The following is a 14,679-nucleotide window of genomic DNA, read 5'->3' as shown; positions in this document are numbered from 1 at the left end:
CTTTTAGCATCAACATGAACTTGGTGCCAGTGCATAGGGTGGAGTAGGGCTAACGGAACACTGTTGCCTAGGGCCTACGAAACACTAATTCCGGGCCTGGTTTTCAAACATGTCCAAAGTTACCCAGACATATTCTCGTTGACACTCATGATGTTTCCACTAGCACAGGTAATACAAACACTTCATATCATACCTGCTGTTACTGTCACGACAAACTGGCAAGTGGCGAAATTGCTGGATTGATCCGTGAATGTGTAAGTAACCGCAGTCGAACCCACAAAGAAGGTGGAACCTGAGGTGTGGCTGGACGTCACAGCGGGCGTCTGACCAGAATTATCTGTGGCAAATGGCTGTTGCCATGTGACAGTTGTACTTGTACTACCAAATGGGATTTCCTGGTTGAAGTTAGATGGGCAATTCTGGACGACAGGAGGAGTGGTATCCACTGCAGTGAAGTTACAGAAAAGAATAACTTTACAAAATCTCTGAATCCCAGACTTGGAAAATGCTTGAATATACTTTTTATAGTCCAAAAACTTCAACTTTGAATAACTAAAAGCTGATGCAAATCATCCATTGACTAGTAGGCCGAAATGCTCCTCTGAACAGAAAGCAATGAATTGTAAAATGATGTAAACCAAGGAAGTCGGTAAGCCAAAAAATTAATTCCTGCTTCCGATTACATAGCATTTGAAAATAGGGTAGGTAGGTAGAGAATTTTTTTTGGGCCATTTTTTTTTGTTACGATAATATGGAGATGTCTGCATGTAGTCAAGGGTAAAAGGTAGAAATTCATGGTTTTGGGGTTTTTTTTTTCATGTTCCCCATAAAAACACTAGGGTTGGAACTGTCAGAAAACGGTAGGTAGCGAAACCGGAAGCAGAATTTTTTTGGGTTGGCCTAATTCAATATTTTCTACACGTACTTACCATCTCTTGTAACAATGACATCAAAGGAGCATATGGCACTATTGCCAGCTTGGTCAGTGGCTTGGTACCTGATGTTGTACGTGCCTTCGTTAAATTGACCCGGGTTTTGTGACAGAAGCACTGGATTGATTTGATTCCCTGAATTGTCTGTTACTGTAATTGTCGGCCAAGTAATTGGGATAGAGGTTGATCCAAAAGGTATGGTCCGACGAATGTCCTGTGGACAGTTGTCAAATTGCGGAGGAGTTCTATCAACTGGGGAAGAAATGCAGAAATAAGTTTGTCGTTAATCTTTAACCTACGCCCAGCTCTCAATCATTTAATTTACACATCATTAAATGGAGCCTCTCTTGAACAGTAAACCGAGGGCATTAACACTGAATCAGAAAAACTCATTTAAAAACCTCAGCCATCCATGCATCGGGCACAGCACAGAATGGTGTGTGGTACCCAACCAGGTTGTTGATAATGATCTTGCACATGATTAGTCTGGTTTCTAAAACATGATTTTCAAATATCAAGGAATGGAAGATTAGGTAGGGTCTGCCATTTTCTGACCAAACAGCCACCATCAGATTGGGCTTGAAATGACATGGAACCATCAGTGACAGAATTCTCAGGATCAAGCTGCGCATAAACTTCAATTGTTGGGAACATATCAGTCGTCACTTTTTGGCGACCTAAGTGTAACAACCGAATAGCTAAGATCTATGGGCTCCATGCGCCACCAATAGAGGGCGCCCTTTTACCAAGCAACGAGTTCCCATGGGCAGGACTTTTAGCTAGTTGACACGCATCGTTTCTTGTGTGTGACGCACGTCCACCTGGGGATTAGTACTTTGTACACGCAGAGGTACGGCCGTTCATGCACCAATCCTCTGTGTGACGCACATACACCAGGGGATTTGTACTATGTACACGCAGTGGTACGGCCGCGCGGCGAGGCAAAATTGCAGTCAGGCACGATGGGGTCGGTTGGTCACCCCCAACTGTACTTTCTTTGCCTGAGAGGGGGTACTTGTGAACGGGGCGGATACCAGTTTGGCCTCGCTTGTTTTGTACAGTGCTTTGTACTTTTAGCATCAACATGAACTTGGTGCCAGTGCATAGGGTGGAGTAGGGCTAACGCAACACTGTTGCCTTGGGCCTACAAAACACTAATTCCGGGCCTGGTTTTCAAACATGTCCAAAGTTACCCAGACATATTCTCGTTGACACTCATGATGTTTCCACTACCACAGGTAATACAAACACTTCATATCATACCTGCTGTTACTGTCACAACAAACTGGCAAGTGGCGAAATTGCTGGATTGATCCGTGAATGTGTAAGTAACCGTAGTCGAACCCACAAAGAAGGTGGATCCTGAGGTGTGGCTGGACGTCACAGCGGGCGTCTGACCAGAATTATCTGTGGCAAATGGCTGTTGCCATGTGACAGTTGTACTTGTACTACCAAATGGGATTTCCTGGTTGAAGTTAGATGGGCAATTCTGGACGACAGGAGGAGTGGTATCCACTGCAGTGAAGTTACAGAAAAGAATAACTTTACAAAATCTCTGAATCCCAGACTTGGAAAATGCTTGAATATACTTTTTATAGTCCAAAAACTTCAACTTTGAATAACTAAAAGCTGATGCAAATCATCCATTGACTAGTAGGCCGAAATGCTCCTCTGAACAGAAAGCAATGAATTGTAGAATGATGTAAACCAAGGAAGTCGGTAAGCCAAAAAATTAATTCCTGCTTCCGATTACATAGCATTTGAAAATAGGGTAGGTAGGTAGAGAATTTTTTTTGGGCCATTTTTTTTTGTTACGATAATATGGAGATGTCTGCATGTAGTCAAGGGTAAAAGGTAGAAATTCATGGTTTTGGGGTTTTTTTTTTCATGTTCCCCATAAAAACACTAGGGTTGGAACTGTCAGAAAACGGTAGGTAGCGAAACCGGAAGCAGAATTTTTTTGGGTTGGCCTAATTCAATATTTTCTACACGTACTTACCATCTCTTGTAACAATGACATCAAAGGAGCATATGGCACTATTGCCAGCTTGGTCAGTGGCTTGGTACCTGATGTTGTACGTGCCTTCGTTAAATTGACCCGGGTTTTGTGACAGAAGCACTGGATTGATTTGATTCCCTGAATTGTCTGTTACTGTAATTGTCGGCCAAGTAATTGGGATAGAGGTTGATCCAAAAGGTATGGTCCGACGAATGTCCTGTGGACAGTTGTCAAATTGCGGAGGAGTTCTATCAACTGGGGAAGAAATGCAGAAATAAGTTTGTCGTTAATCTTTAACCTACGCCCAGCTCTCAATCATTTAATTTACACATCATTAAATGGGGCCTCTCTTGAACAGTAAACAGAGGGCATTAACACTGAATCAGAAAAACTCATTTAAAAACCTCAGCCATCCATGCATCGGGCACAGCACAGAATGGTGTGTGGTACCCAACCAGGTTGTTGATAATGATCTTGCACATGATTAGTCTGGTTTCTAAAACATGATTTTCAAATATCAAGGAATCGAAGATTAGGTAGGGTCTGCCATTTTCTGACCAAACAGCCACCATCAGATTGGGCTTGAAATGACACGGAACCATCAGTGACAGAATTCTCAGGATCAAGCTGCGCATAAACTTCAATTGTTGGGAACATATCAGTCGTCACTTTTTGGGGACCTAAGTGTAACAACCGAATAGCTAAGATCTATGGGCTCCATGCGCCACCAATAGAGGGCGCCCTTTTACCAAGCAACGAGTTCCCATGGGCAGGACTTTTAGCTAGTTGACACGCATCGTTTCTTGTGTGTGACGCACGTTCACCTGGGGATTTGTACTTTGTACACGCAGAGGTACGGCCGTTCACGCACCAATCCTCTGTGTGACGCACATACACCAGGGGATTTGTACTATGTACACGCAGTGGTACGGCCGCGCGGCGCGGCAAAATTGCAGTCAGGCAAGATGGCGTCGGTTGGTCAACCCCAACTGTACTTTCTTTGCCTGAGAGGGGGTACTTGTGAAATGGGCGGATACCAGTTTGGCCTCGCTTGTTTTGTACAGTGCTTTGTACTTTTAGCATCAACATGAACTTGGTGCCAGTGCATAGGGTGGAGTAGGGCTAACGCAACACTGTTGCCTAGGGCCTAGGAAACACTAATTCCGGGCCTGGTTTTCAAACATGTCCAAAGTTACCCAGACATATTCTCGTTGACACTCATGATGTTTCCACTAGCACAGGTAATACAAACACTTCATATCATACCTGCTGTTACTGTCACAACAAACTGGCAAGTGGCGAAATTGCTGGATTGATCCGTGAATGTGTAAGTAACCGTAGTCGAACCCACAAAGAAGGTGGATCCTGAGGTGTGGCTGGACGTCACAGCGGGCGTCTGACCAGAATTATCTGTGGCAAATGGCTGTTGCCATGTGACAGTTGTACTTGTACTACCAAATGGGATTTCCTGGTTGAAGTTAGATGGGCAATTCTGGACGACAGGAGGAGTGGTATCCACTGCAGTGAAGTTACAGAAAAGAATAACTTTACAAAATCTCTGAATCCCAGACTTGGAAAATGCTTGAATATACTTTTTATAGTCCAAAAACTTCAACTTTGAATAACTAAAAGCTGATGCAAATCATCCATTGACTAGTAGGCCGAAATGCTCCTCTGAACAGAAAGCAATGAATTGTAGAATGATGTAAACCAAGGAAGTCGGTAAGCCAAAAAATTAATTCCTGCTTCCGATTACATAGCATTTGAAAATAGGGTAGGTAGGTAGAGAATTTTTTTTGGGCCATTTTTTTTTGTTACGATAATATGGAGATGTCTGCATGTAGTCAAGGGTAAAAGGTAGAAATTCATGGTTTTGGGTGTTTTTTTTTCATGTTCCCCATAAAAACATTAGGGTTGGAACTGTCAGAAAACGGTAGGTAGCGAAACCGGAAGCAGAATTTTTTTGGGTTGGCCTAATTCAATATTTTCTACACGTACTTACCATCCCTTGTAACAATGACATCAAAGGAGCATATGGCACTATTGCCAGCTTGGTCAGTGGCTTGGTACCTGATGTTGTACGTGCCTTCGTTAAATTGACCCGGGTTTTGTGACAGAAGCACTGGATTGATTTGATTCCCTGAATTGTCTGTTACTGTAATTGTCGGCCAAGTAATTGGGATAGAGGTTGATCCAAAAGGTATGGTCCGACGAATGTCCTGTGGACAGTTGTCAAATTGCGGAGGAGTTCTATCAACTGGGGAAGAAATGCAGAAATAAGTTTGTCGTTAATCTTTAACCTACGCCCAGCTCTCAATCATTTAATTTACACATCATTAAATGGGGCCTCCCTTGAACAGTAAACAGAGGGCATTAACACTGAATCAGAAAAACTCATTTAAAAACCTCAGCCATCCATGCATCGGGCACAGCACAGAATGGTGTGTGGTACCCAACCAGGTTGTTTATAATGATCTTGCACATGATTAGTCTGGTTTCTAAAACATGATTTTCAAATATCAAGGAATCGAAGATTAGGTAGGGTCTGCCATTTTCTGACCAAAGAGCCACCATCAGATTGGGCTTGAAATGACACGGAACCATCAGTGACAGAATTCTCAGGATCAAGCTGCGCATAAACTTCAATTGTTGGGAACATATCAGTCGTCACTTTTTGGGGACCTAAGTGTAACAACCGAATAGCTAAGATCTATGGGCTCCATGCGCCACCAATAGAGGGCGCCCTTTTACCAAGCAACGAGTTCCCATGGGCAGGACATTTAGCTAGTTGACAAGCATCGTTTCTTGTGTGTGACGCACGTTCACCTGAGGATTTGTACTTTGTACACGCAGTGGTACGGCCGTTCACGCACCAATCCTTGTGTGTGACGCGCATACACCAGGGGATTTGTACTATGTACACGCAGTGGTACGGCCACGCAGCGCGGCAAAATTGCAGTCAGGCAAGATGGCGTCGGTCGGTCACCCCCAACTGTACTTTGTCCAAAGTTACCCAGACATATTCTCGTTGACACTCATGATGTTTCCACTAGCACAGGTAATAAAAACACTTCATATCATACCTGCTGTTACTGTCACAACAAACTGGCAAGTGGCGAAATTGCTGGATTGATCCGTGAATGTGTAAGTAACCGTAGTCGAACCCACAAAATCTCTGAATCCCAGACTTGGAAAATGCTTGAATATACTTTTTATAGTCCAAAAACTTCAACTTTGAATAACTAAAAGCTGATGCAAATCATCCATTGACTAGTAGGCCAAAATGCTCCTCTGAACAGAAAGCAATGAATTGTAGAATGATGTAAACAAAGGAAGTCGGTAAGCCAAAAAATTAATTGCTGCTTCCGATTACATAGCATTTGAAAATAGGGTAGGTAGGTAGAGAATTTTTTTTAGCCATTTTTTTGTGACGATAATATGGAGATGTCTGCATGTAGTCAAGGGTAAAAGGTAGAAATTCATGGTTTTGGGTGGTTTTTTTTCATGCTCCCAATAAAAACATTAGGGTAGGAACTGTCAGAAAACGGTAGGTAGCGAAACCGGAAGCAGAATTTTTTGGGGTTGGCCTAATTCAATATTTTCTACACGTACTTACCATCTCTTGTAACAATGACGTCAAAGGAGCATATGGCACTATTGCCAGCTTGGTCAGTGGCTTGGTACCTGATGTTGTACGTGCCTTCGTTAAATTGACCCGGGTTTTGTGACAGAAGCACTGGATTGATTTGATTCCCTGAATTGTCTGTTACTGTAATCGTCGGCCAAGTTATTGGGATGGAGGTTGATCCAAAAGGTATGGTCCGACGAATGTCCTGTGGACAGTTGTCGAATTGCGGAGGAGTTCTATCAACTGGGGAAGAAATGCAGAAATAAGTTTGTCGTTAATCTTTAACCTACGCCCAGCTCTCAATCATTTAATTTACACATCATTAAATGGGGCCTCTCTTGAACAGTAAACAGAGGGCATTAACACTGAATCAAAAAAACTCATTTAAAAACCTCAGCCATCCATGCATCAGGCACAGCACAGAATGGTGTGTGGTACCCAACCAGGTTGTTGATAATGATCTTGCACATGATTAGTCTGGTTTCTAAAACATGATTTTCAAAATATCAAGAAATCGAAGGTCAGGTAGGGTCTGCCGTTTTCTGACCATACAGCCACCCTCAGATTGAGCTTGAAATGACACGGAACCGTCAGTGACAGAATTCTCAGGATCAAGCTGCGCATAAACTTCAATTGTTGGGAACATATCAGTCATCACTTTTTGGCGACCTAAGTGTAACAACCGAATAGCTAAGATCTATGGGCTCCGTGCGCCACCAATAGAGGGCGCCCTTTTACCAAGCAACGAGTTCCCATGGGCAGGACTTTTAGCTAGTTGACACGCATCGTTTCTTGTGTGTGACGCACGTTCACCTGAGGATTTGTACTTTGTACGAGCAGTGGTACGGCCGTTCACGCACCAATCCTTGTGTGTGACGCGCATACACCAGGGGATTTGTACTATGTACACGCAGTGGTACGGCCGCACAGCGCGGCAAAATTGCAGTCAGGCAAGATGGCGTCGGTCGGTCACCCCCAACTGTACTTTGTCCAAAGTTACCCAGACATATTCTCGTTGACACTCATGATGTTTCCACTAGCACAGGTAATAAAAACACTTCATATCTTACCTGCTGTTACTGTCACAACAAACTGGCAAGTGTCGAAATTGCTGGATTGATCCGTGAATGTGTAAGTAACCGTAGTCGAACCCACAAAGAAGGGGGATCCTGAGGTGTGGCTGGACGTCACAGCGGGCGTCTGACCAGAATTATCTGTGGCAAATGGCTGTTGCCATGTGACAGTTGTACTGGTACTACCAAATGGGATTTCCTGGTTGATGTTAGATGGGCAATTCTGGATGACAGGAGGAGTGGTATCCACTGCAGTGAAGTTACAGAAAAGAATAACTTTACAAAATCTCTGAATGCCAGACTTGGAAAATGCTTGAATATACTTTTTATAGTCCAAAAACTTCAACTTTGAATAAGTAGAAGCTGATGCAAATCATCCATTGACTAGTAGGCCAAAATGCTCCTCTGAACAGAAAGCAATGAATTGTAAAATGATGTAAACCAAGGAAGTCGGTAAGCCAAAAAATTAATTGCTGCTTCCGATTACATAGCATTTGAAAATAGGGTAGGTAGGTAGAGAATTTTTTTTGAGCCATTTTTTTGTGACGATAATATGGAGGTGTCTGCATGTAGTCGAGGGTAAAAGGTAGAAATTGATTGTTTGGGGTGTTTTTTTTTCATGCTCCCAATAAAAACATTAGGGTAGGAACTGTCAAAAAACGGTAGGTAGCGAAACCGGAAGCAGAATTTTTTTGGGTTGGCCTAATTCAATATTTTCTACACGTACTTACCATCTCTTGTAACAATGACGTCAAAGGAGCATATGGCACTATTGCCAGCTTGGTCAGTGGCTTGGTACCTGATGTTGTACGTGCCTTCGTTAAATTGACCCGGGTTTTGTGACAGAAGCACTGGATTGATTTGATTCCCTGAATTGTCTGTTACTGTAATCGTCGGCCAAGTTATTGGGATGGAGGTTGATCCAATAGGTATGGTCCGACGAATGTCCTGTGGACAGTTGTCAAATTGCGGAGGAGTTCTATCAACTGGGGAAACAATGCAGAAATAAGTTTGTCGTTAATCTTTAACCTACGCCCAGCTCTCAATCATTTAATTTACACATCATTAAATGGGGCCTCCCTTGAACAGTACACAGAGGGCATTAACACTGAATCAGAAAAACTCATTTAAAAACCTCAGCCATCCATGCATCGGGCACAGCACAGAATGGTGTGTGGTACCCAACCAGGTTGTTGATAATGATCTTGCACATGATTAGTCTGGTTTCTAAAACATGATTTTCAAAATATCAAGGAATCGAAGCGCAGGTAGGGTCTGCCGTTTTCTGACCATACAGCCACCCTCAGATTGGGCTTGAAATGACATGGAACCGTCAGTGACAGAATTCTCAAGATCAAGCTGCGCATAAACTTCAATTGTTGGGAACATATCAGTCGTCACTTTTTGGCGACCTAAGTGTAACAACCGAATAGCTAGGATCTATGGGCTCCGTGCGCCATCAATAGAGGGCGCCCTTTTACCAAGCAACGAGTTCCCATGGGCAGGACATTTAGCTAGATGACATGTATCTTTTCTTGTGTGTGACCCGAGTTCACCTGAGGATTTGTACTTTGTACACGCAGTGGTACGGCCGTTCACGCACCAGTCCTTGTGTGTGACGCGCATACACCAGGGGATTTGTACTATGTACACGCAGTGGTACGGCTGCGCGGCGCGGCAAAATTGCAGTCAGGCAAGATGGCGTCGGTTGGTCACCCCCAACTGTACTTTCTTTGCCTGAGAGGGGGTACTTGTGAGCGGGGCGGATACCAGTTTGGCCTCGCTTGTTTTGTACAGTGCTTTGTACTTTTAGCATCAACATGAACTTGGTGCCAGTGCATAGGGTGGAGTAGGGCTAACGCAACACTGTTGCCTAGGGCCTACGAAACACTAATTCCGGGCCTGGTTTTCAAACATGTCCAAAGTTACCCAGACATATTCTCGTTGACACTCATGATGTTTCCACTAGCACAGGTAATAAAATCACTTCATATCATACCTGCTGTTACTGTCACAACAAACTGGCAAGTGGCGAAATTGCTGGATTGATCCGTGAATGTGTAAGTAACCGTAGTCGAACCCACAAAGAAGGTGGATCCTGAGGTGTGGCTGGACGTCACAGCAGGCGTCTGACCAGAATTATCTGTGGCAAATGGCTGTTGCCATGTGACAGTTGTACTTGTACTACCAAATGGGATTTCCTGGTTGATGTTAGATGGGCAATTCTGGACGACAGGAGGAGTGGTATCCACTGCAGTGAAGTTACAGAAAAGAATAACTTTACAAAATCTCTGAATCCCAGACTTGGAAAATGCTTGAATATACTTTTTATAGTCCAAAAACTTCAACTTTGAATAAGTAAAAGCTGATGCAAATCATCCATTGACTAGTAGGCCAAAATGCTCCTCTGAACAGAAAGCAATGAATTGTAAAATGATGTAAACCAAGGAAGTCGGTAAGCCAAAAAATTAATTGCTGTTTCCGATTACATAGCATTTGAAAATAGGGTAGGTAGGTAGAGAAGTTTTTGTTAGCCATTTTTTTGTGACGATAATATGGAGGTGTCTGCATGTAGTCAAGAGTAAAAGGTAGAAATTGATGGTTTTGGGTGTTTTTTTTTCATGCTCCCAATAAAAACATTAGGGTAGGAACTGTCAGCAAACGGTAGGTAGCGAAACCGGAAGCAGAATTTTTTTGGGTTGGCCTAATTCAATATTTTCTACACGTACTTACCATCTCTTGTAACAATGACGTCAAAGGAGCATATGGCACTATTGCCAGCTTGGTCAGTGGCTTGGTACCTGATGTTGTACGTGCCTTCGTTAAATTGACCCGGGTTTTGTGACAGAAGCACTGGATTGATTTGATTCCCAGAATTGTCTGTTACTGTTATTGTCGGCCAAGTTATTGGGATGGAGGTTGATCCAATAGGAATGGTCCGACGAATGTCCTGTGGACAGTTGTCAAATTGCGGAGGAGTTCTATCAACTGGGGAAACAATGCAGAAATAAGTTTGTCGTTAATCTTTAACCTACGCCCAGCTCTCAATCATTTAATTTACACATCATTAAATGGGGCCTCCCTTGAACAGTACACAGAGGGCATTAACACTGAATCAGAAAAACTCATTTAAAAACCTCAGCCATCCTTGCATCGGGCACAGCACAGAATGGTGTGTGGTACCCAACCAGGTTGTTGATAATGATCTTGCACATGATTAGTCTGGTTTCTAAAACATGATTTTCAAAATATCAAGGAATCGAAGATTAGGTAGGGTCTGCCATTTTCTGACCAAACAGCCACCCTCAGATTGGGCTTGAAATGACATGGAACCGTCAGTGACAGAATTCTCAAGATCAAGCTGCGCATAAACTTCAATTGTTGGGAACATATCAGTCGTCACTTTTTGGCGACCTAAGTGTAACAACCGAATAGCTAGGATCTATGGGCTCCGTGCGCCATCAATAGAGGGCGCCCTTTTACCAAGCAACGAGTTCCCATGGGCAGGACATTTAGCTAGATGACATGTATCTTTTCTTGTGTGTGACCCGAGTTCACCTGAGGATTTGTACTTTGTACACGCAGTGGTACGGCCGTTCACGCACCAATCCTTGTGTGTGACGCGCATACACCAGGGGATTTGTACTATGTACACGCAGTGGTACGGCTGCGCGGCGCGGCAAAATTGCAGTCAGGCAAGATGGCGTCGGTTGGTCACCCCCAACTGTACTTTCTTTGCCTGAGAGGGGGTACTTGTGAGCGGGGCGGATACCAGTTTGGCCTCGCTTGTTTTGTACAGTGCTTTGTACTTTTAGCATCAACATGAACTTGGTGCCAGTGCATAGGGTGGAGTAGGGCTAACGCAACACTGTTGCCTAGGGCCTAGGAAACACTAATTCCGGGCCTGGTTTTCAAACATGTCCAAAGTTACCCAGACATATTCTCGTTGACACTCATGATGTTTCCACTAGCACAGGTAATAAAATCACTTCATATCATACCTGCTGTTACTGTCACAACAAACTGGCAAGTGGCGAAATTGCTGGATTGATCCGTGAATGTGTAAGTAACCGTAGTCGAACCCACAAAGAAGGTGGATCCTGAGGTGTGGCTGGACGTCACAGCAGGCGTCTGACCAGAATTATCTGTGGCAAATGGCTGTTGCCATGTGACAGTTGTACTTGTACTACCAAATGGGATTTCCTGGTTGATGTTAGATGGGCAATTCTGGACGACAGGAGGAGTGGTATCCACTGCAGTGAAGTTACAGAAAAGAATAACTTTACAAAATCTCTGAATCCCAGACTTGGAAAATGCTTGAATATACTTTTTATAGTCCAAAAACTTCAACTTTGAATAAGTAAAAGCTGATGCAAATCATCCATTGACTAGTAGGCCAAAATGCTCCTCTGAACAGAAAGCAAAGAATTGTAAAATGATGTAAACCAAGGAAGTCGGTAAGCCAAAAAATTAATTGCTGCTTCCGATTACATAGCATTTGAAAATAGGGTAGGTAGGTAGAGAAGTTTTTTTTAGCCATTTTTTTGTGACGATAATATGGAGGTGTCTGCATGTAGTCAAGAGTAAAAGGTAGAAATTGATGGTTTTGGGTGGTTTTTTTTCATGCTCCCAATAAAAACATTAGGGTAGGAACTGTCAGCAAACGGTAGGTAGCGAAACCGGAAGCAGAATTTTTTTGGGTTGGCCTAATTCAATATTTTCTACACGTACTTACCATCTCTTGTAACAATGACGTCAAAGGAGCATATGGCACTATTGCCAGCTTGGTCAGTGGCTTGGTACCTGATGTTGTACGTGCCTTCGTTAAATTGACCCGGGTTTTGTGACAGAAGCACTGGATTGATTTGATTCCCAGAATTGTCTGTTACTGTTATTGTCGGCCAAGTTATTGGGATGGAGGTTGATCCAATAGGAATGGTCCGACGAATGTCCTGTGGACAGTTGTCGAATTGCGGAGGAGTTCTATCAACTGGAGAAGAAATGCAGAAATGAGTTTGTCGTTAATCTTTAACCTACGCCCAGCTAACAATCATTTAATTTACACATCATTAAATGGGGCCTCTCTTGAACAGTACACAGAGGGCATTAACACTGAATCAGAAAAACTCATTTAAAAACCTCAGCCATCCATGCATCAGGCACAGCACAGAATGGTGTGTGGTACCCAACCAGGTTTTTGATAATGATCTTGCACATGATTAGTCTGGTTTCTAAAACATGATTTTCAAAATATCAAGGAATCGAAGGTCAGGTGGGGACCACTGTTTTCTGACCATACAGCCGCCCTAAGGTCGACATTGCAACAACACAGAACAGCCAGTGACTGAATTTTCAGGATCAAGCTGGGCCTGAACTACAATCGTTGGGAACATATCAGTTGTAAATTTTTGACAATTTAAGTGTAACAGCATTGATATTAAGATGATTAGCATCAGATGGTGCTCCCGACAGTCACTTATCAATCGCAGTTGTCCTGGAAAAGTTATGATGTGCACGTATCTGGATTATCTAATTTCATTGTGCAGCCAATAAGTGAACGGCAAATGCGTAGTTTTTAAAAAATTATGACAGCTGAATGACACGATGCAGCCGTGGAAGATCGTTGATTGTTATCAACATGCGCACCGCTGTTTTGAGGGAGTCAGATGATCACATTCCTGCCGCGAAGTTATCGCCACATTGTGGGTGATTTCTGTGTGCCAAAGTGCTGATTGCTCCGAGATAATCTGATGATTTTTCAGTTTTGTGACATCAGGAATACTTTTGTACTTCATGCCAACGGTTCTAATGCTGTGCAAGCAAATTGCATGTCGGCCTGATGGCAGCTGAACATGCAGGATCCTTTAAGTTTCCAAGCACTTCAAGAATTACCAAGAGATATTCGAATTACCAAGAGATATTTTCGTTGTCGCTCAACATGTTCACACTAACACAGGTAATACTGAGTGTATTTAGTATTATTTACAAAATAACTGTCATGCTTTTGATCAGCCCTGAAAATGATAAGTCTATCAGATCAAGATTGGCACTTTTGAAATTGAAAGCCAGGAAAGATTTCCAGTATCTGTTATTAACATCGATTTAGGAATCCTGCCTTAAGTATAGTCCTGGACAAAGGCAGGATTTAGTTGCAACTTGTTCTATTCATGTGCTGACTCTCTAACAAAACTGTCAGGTCAAGGAACTTCACAAACACTTCATATCATACCTGCTGTAACTGTCACAGCAAACTGGCAAGTGGCGGAATTGCTGGATTGATCCGTGAATGTGTAAGTAACCGTAGTCGAACCCACAAAGAAGGTGGATCCTGAGGTGTGGCTGGACGTCACAGCGGGCGTCTGACCAGAATTATCTGTGGCAAATGGCTGTTGCCATGTGACAGTTGTACTTGTAATACCAATTGGGATTTCCTGGTTGATGTTAGATGGGCAATTCTGGACAACAGGAGGAGTGGTATCCACTGCAGTGTGACACAGAAAAGAATAACTTAAAGCCAGAGACCATCATTTACAGCTATCCAAAAAGTGACTGGCGTAATTATTGTTGAAAAACATACTTGGTTGAAAGATAGTAAGGGGACTAAACTCCCTGTGAAATTATTCTTTCTGGCAAGCTGTCATTTCGAAGAAATCAACAAAAAGAAGGCCTTTCCAACGGTGCCGTCTTAAGAAGCACCGTTGGAAATTTCCGTTAACTAGTGTTGTATTTAGCGAAGTGGGCGCAAGCGTTGACACGACGCACACGTGCATGGTTGCTATAATTCGTCGGATCGGTGTGCGACATCGCGTAGCCGCAATCAGCTCAGTGAGAACGTGTCTCGGACAATGAATTCAGGCCCAATTCAAAACACGATTCTGCAACTTTTGATTTGAAATCGAGCTCCTAGAATGTTGTTCTTCTCGAAATATACAGCTGAAGCTGAGCTGAAACTTCATCAGGTTAGTTGTTCAGCACCTTTCTTTAGATTTTGAGCACTTTTGTTGCTCTAAACGAACAAACTGCACAAATTACAAATGATGGACTTTA

General features: G+C 43.1%; 1 protein-coding gene across 1 annotated transcript in view; it reads right to left on the bottom strand.

Annotated features, from left to right (window-relative positions):
• LOC119736577 overlaps nucleotides 1-14,679 on the bottom strand; it is a 73,719-nt gene that overhangs the window by 41,056 nt on the left and 17,984 nt on the right. The window contains exons 19-31 of the mRNA XM_038210593.1: nucleotides 13,862-14,113; nucleotides 12,368-12,622; nucleotides 11,634-11,885; nucleotides 10,366-10,620; nucleotides 9,632-9,883; nucleotides 8,364-8,618; nucleotides 7,630-7,881; nucleotides 6,548-6,802; nucleotides 4,198-4,449; nucleotides 2,932-3,186; nucleotides 2,196-2,447; nucleotides 930-1,184; nucleotides 194-445 (exon numbers count right to left, since the gene is read on the bottom strand). Of these exons, the coding sequence (XP_038066521.1) occupies nucleotides 194-445; nucleotides 930-1,184; nucleotides 2,196-2,447; nucleotides 2,932-3,186; nucleotides 4,198-4,449; nucleotides 6,548-6,802; nucleotides 7,630-7,881; nucleotides 8,364-8,618; nucleotides 9,632-9,883; nucleotides 10,366-10,620; nucleotides 11,634-11,885; nucleotides 12,368-12,622; nucleotides 13,862-14,113 (3,294 nt within the window). The remainder of the gene's footprint in view (nucleotides 1-193; nucleotides 446-929; nucleotides 1,185-2,195; nucleotides 2,448-2,931; nucleotides 3,187-4,197; nucleotides 4,450-6,547; nucleotides 6,803-7,629; nucleotides 7,882-8,363; nucleotides 8,619-9,631; nucleotides 9,884-10,365; nucleotides 10,621-11,633; nucleotides 11,886-12,367; nucleotides 12,623-13,861; nucleotides 14,114-14,679) is intronic.

This window comes from Patiria miniata, unplaced genomic scaffold, assembly GCF_015706575.1.
Source record: "Patiria miniata isolate m_02_andy unplaced genomic scaffold, ASM1570657v1 HiC_scaffold_3, whole genome shotgun sequence".
NCBI lineage: Eukaryota > Metazoa > Echinodermata > Asteroidea > Valvatida > Asterinidae > Patiria > Patiria miniata.
The sequence above is the reverse complement of the archived record's forward strand: the minus strand, read 5'-3'. Positions and strand labels throughout refer to the sequence as shown.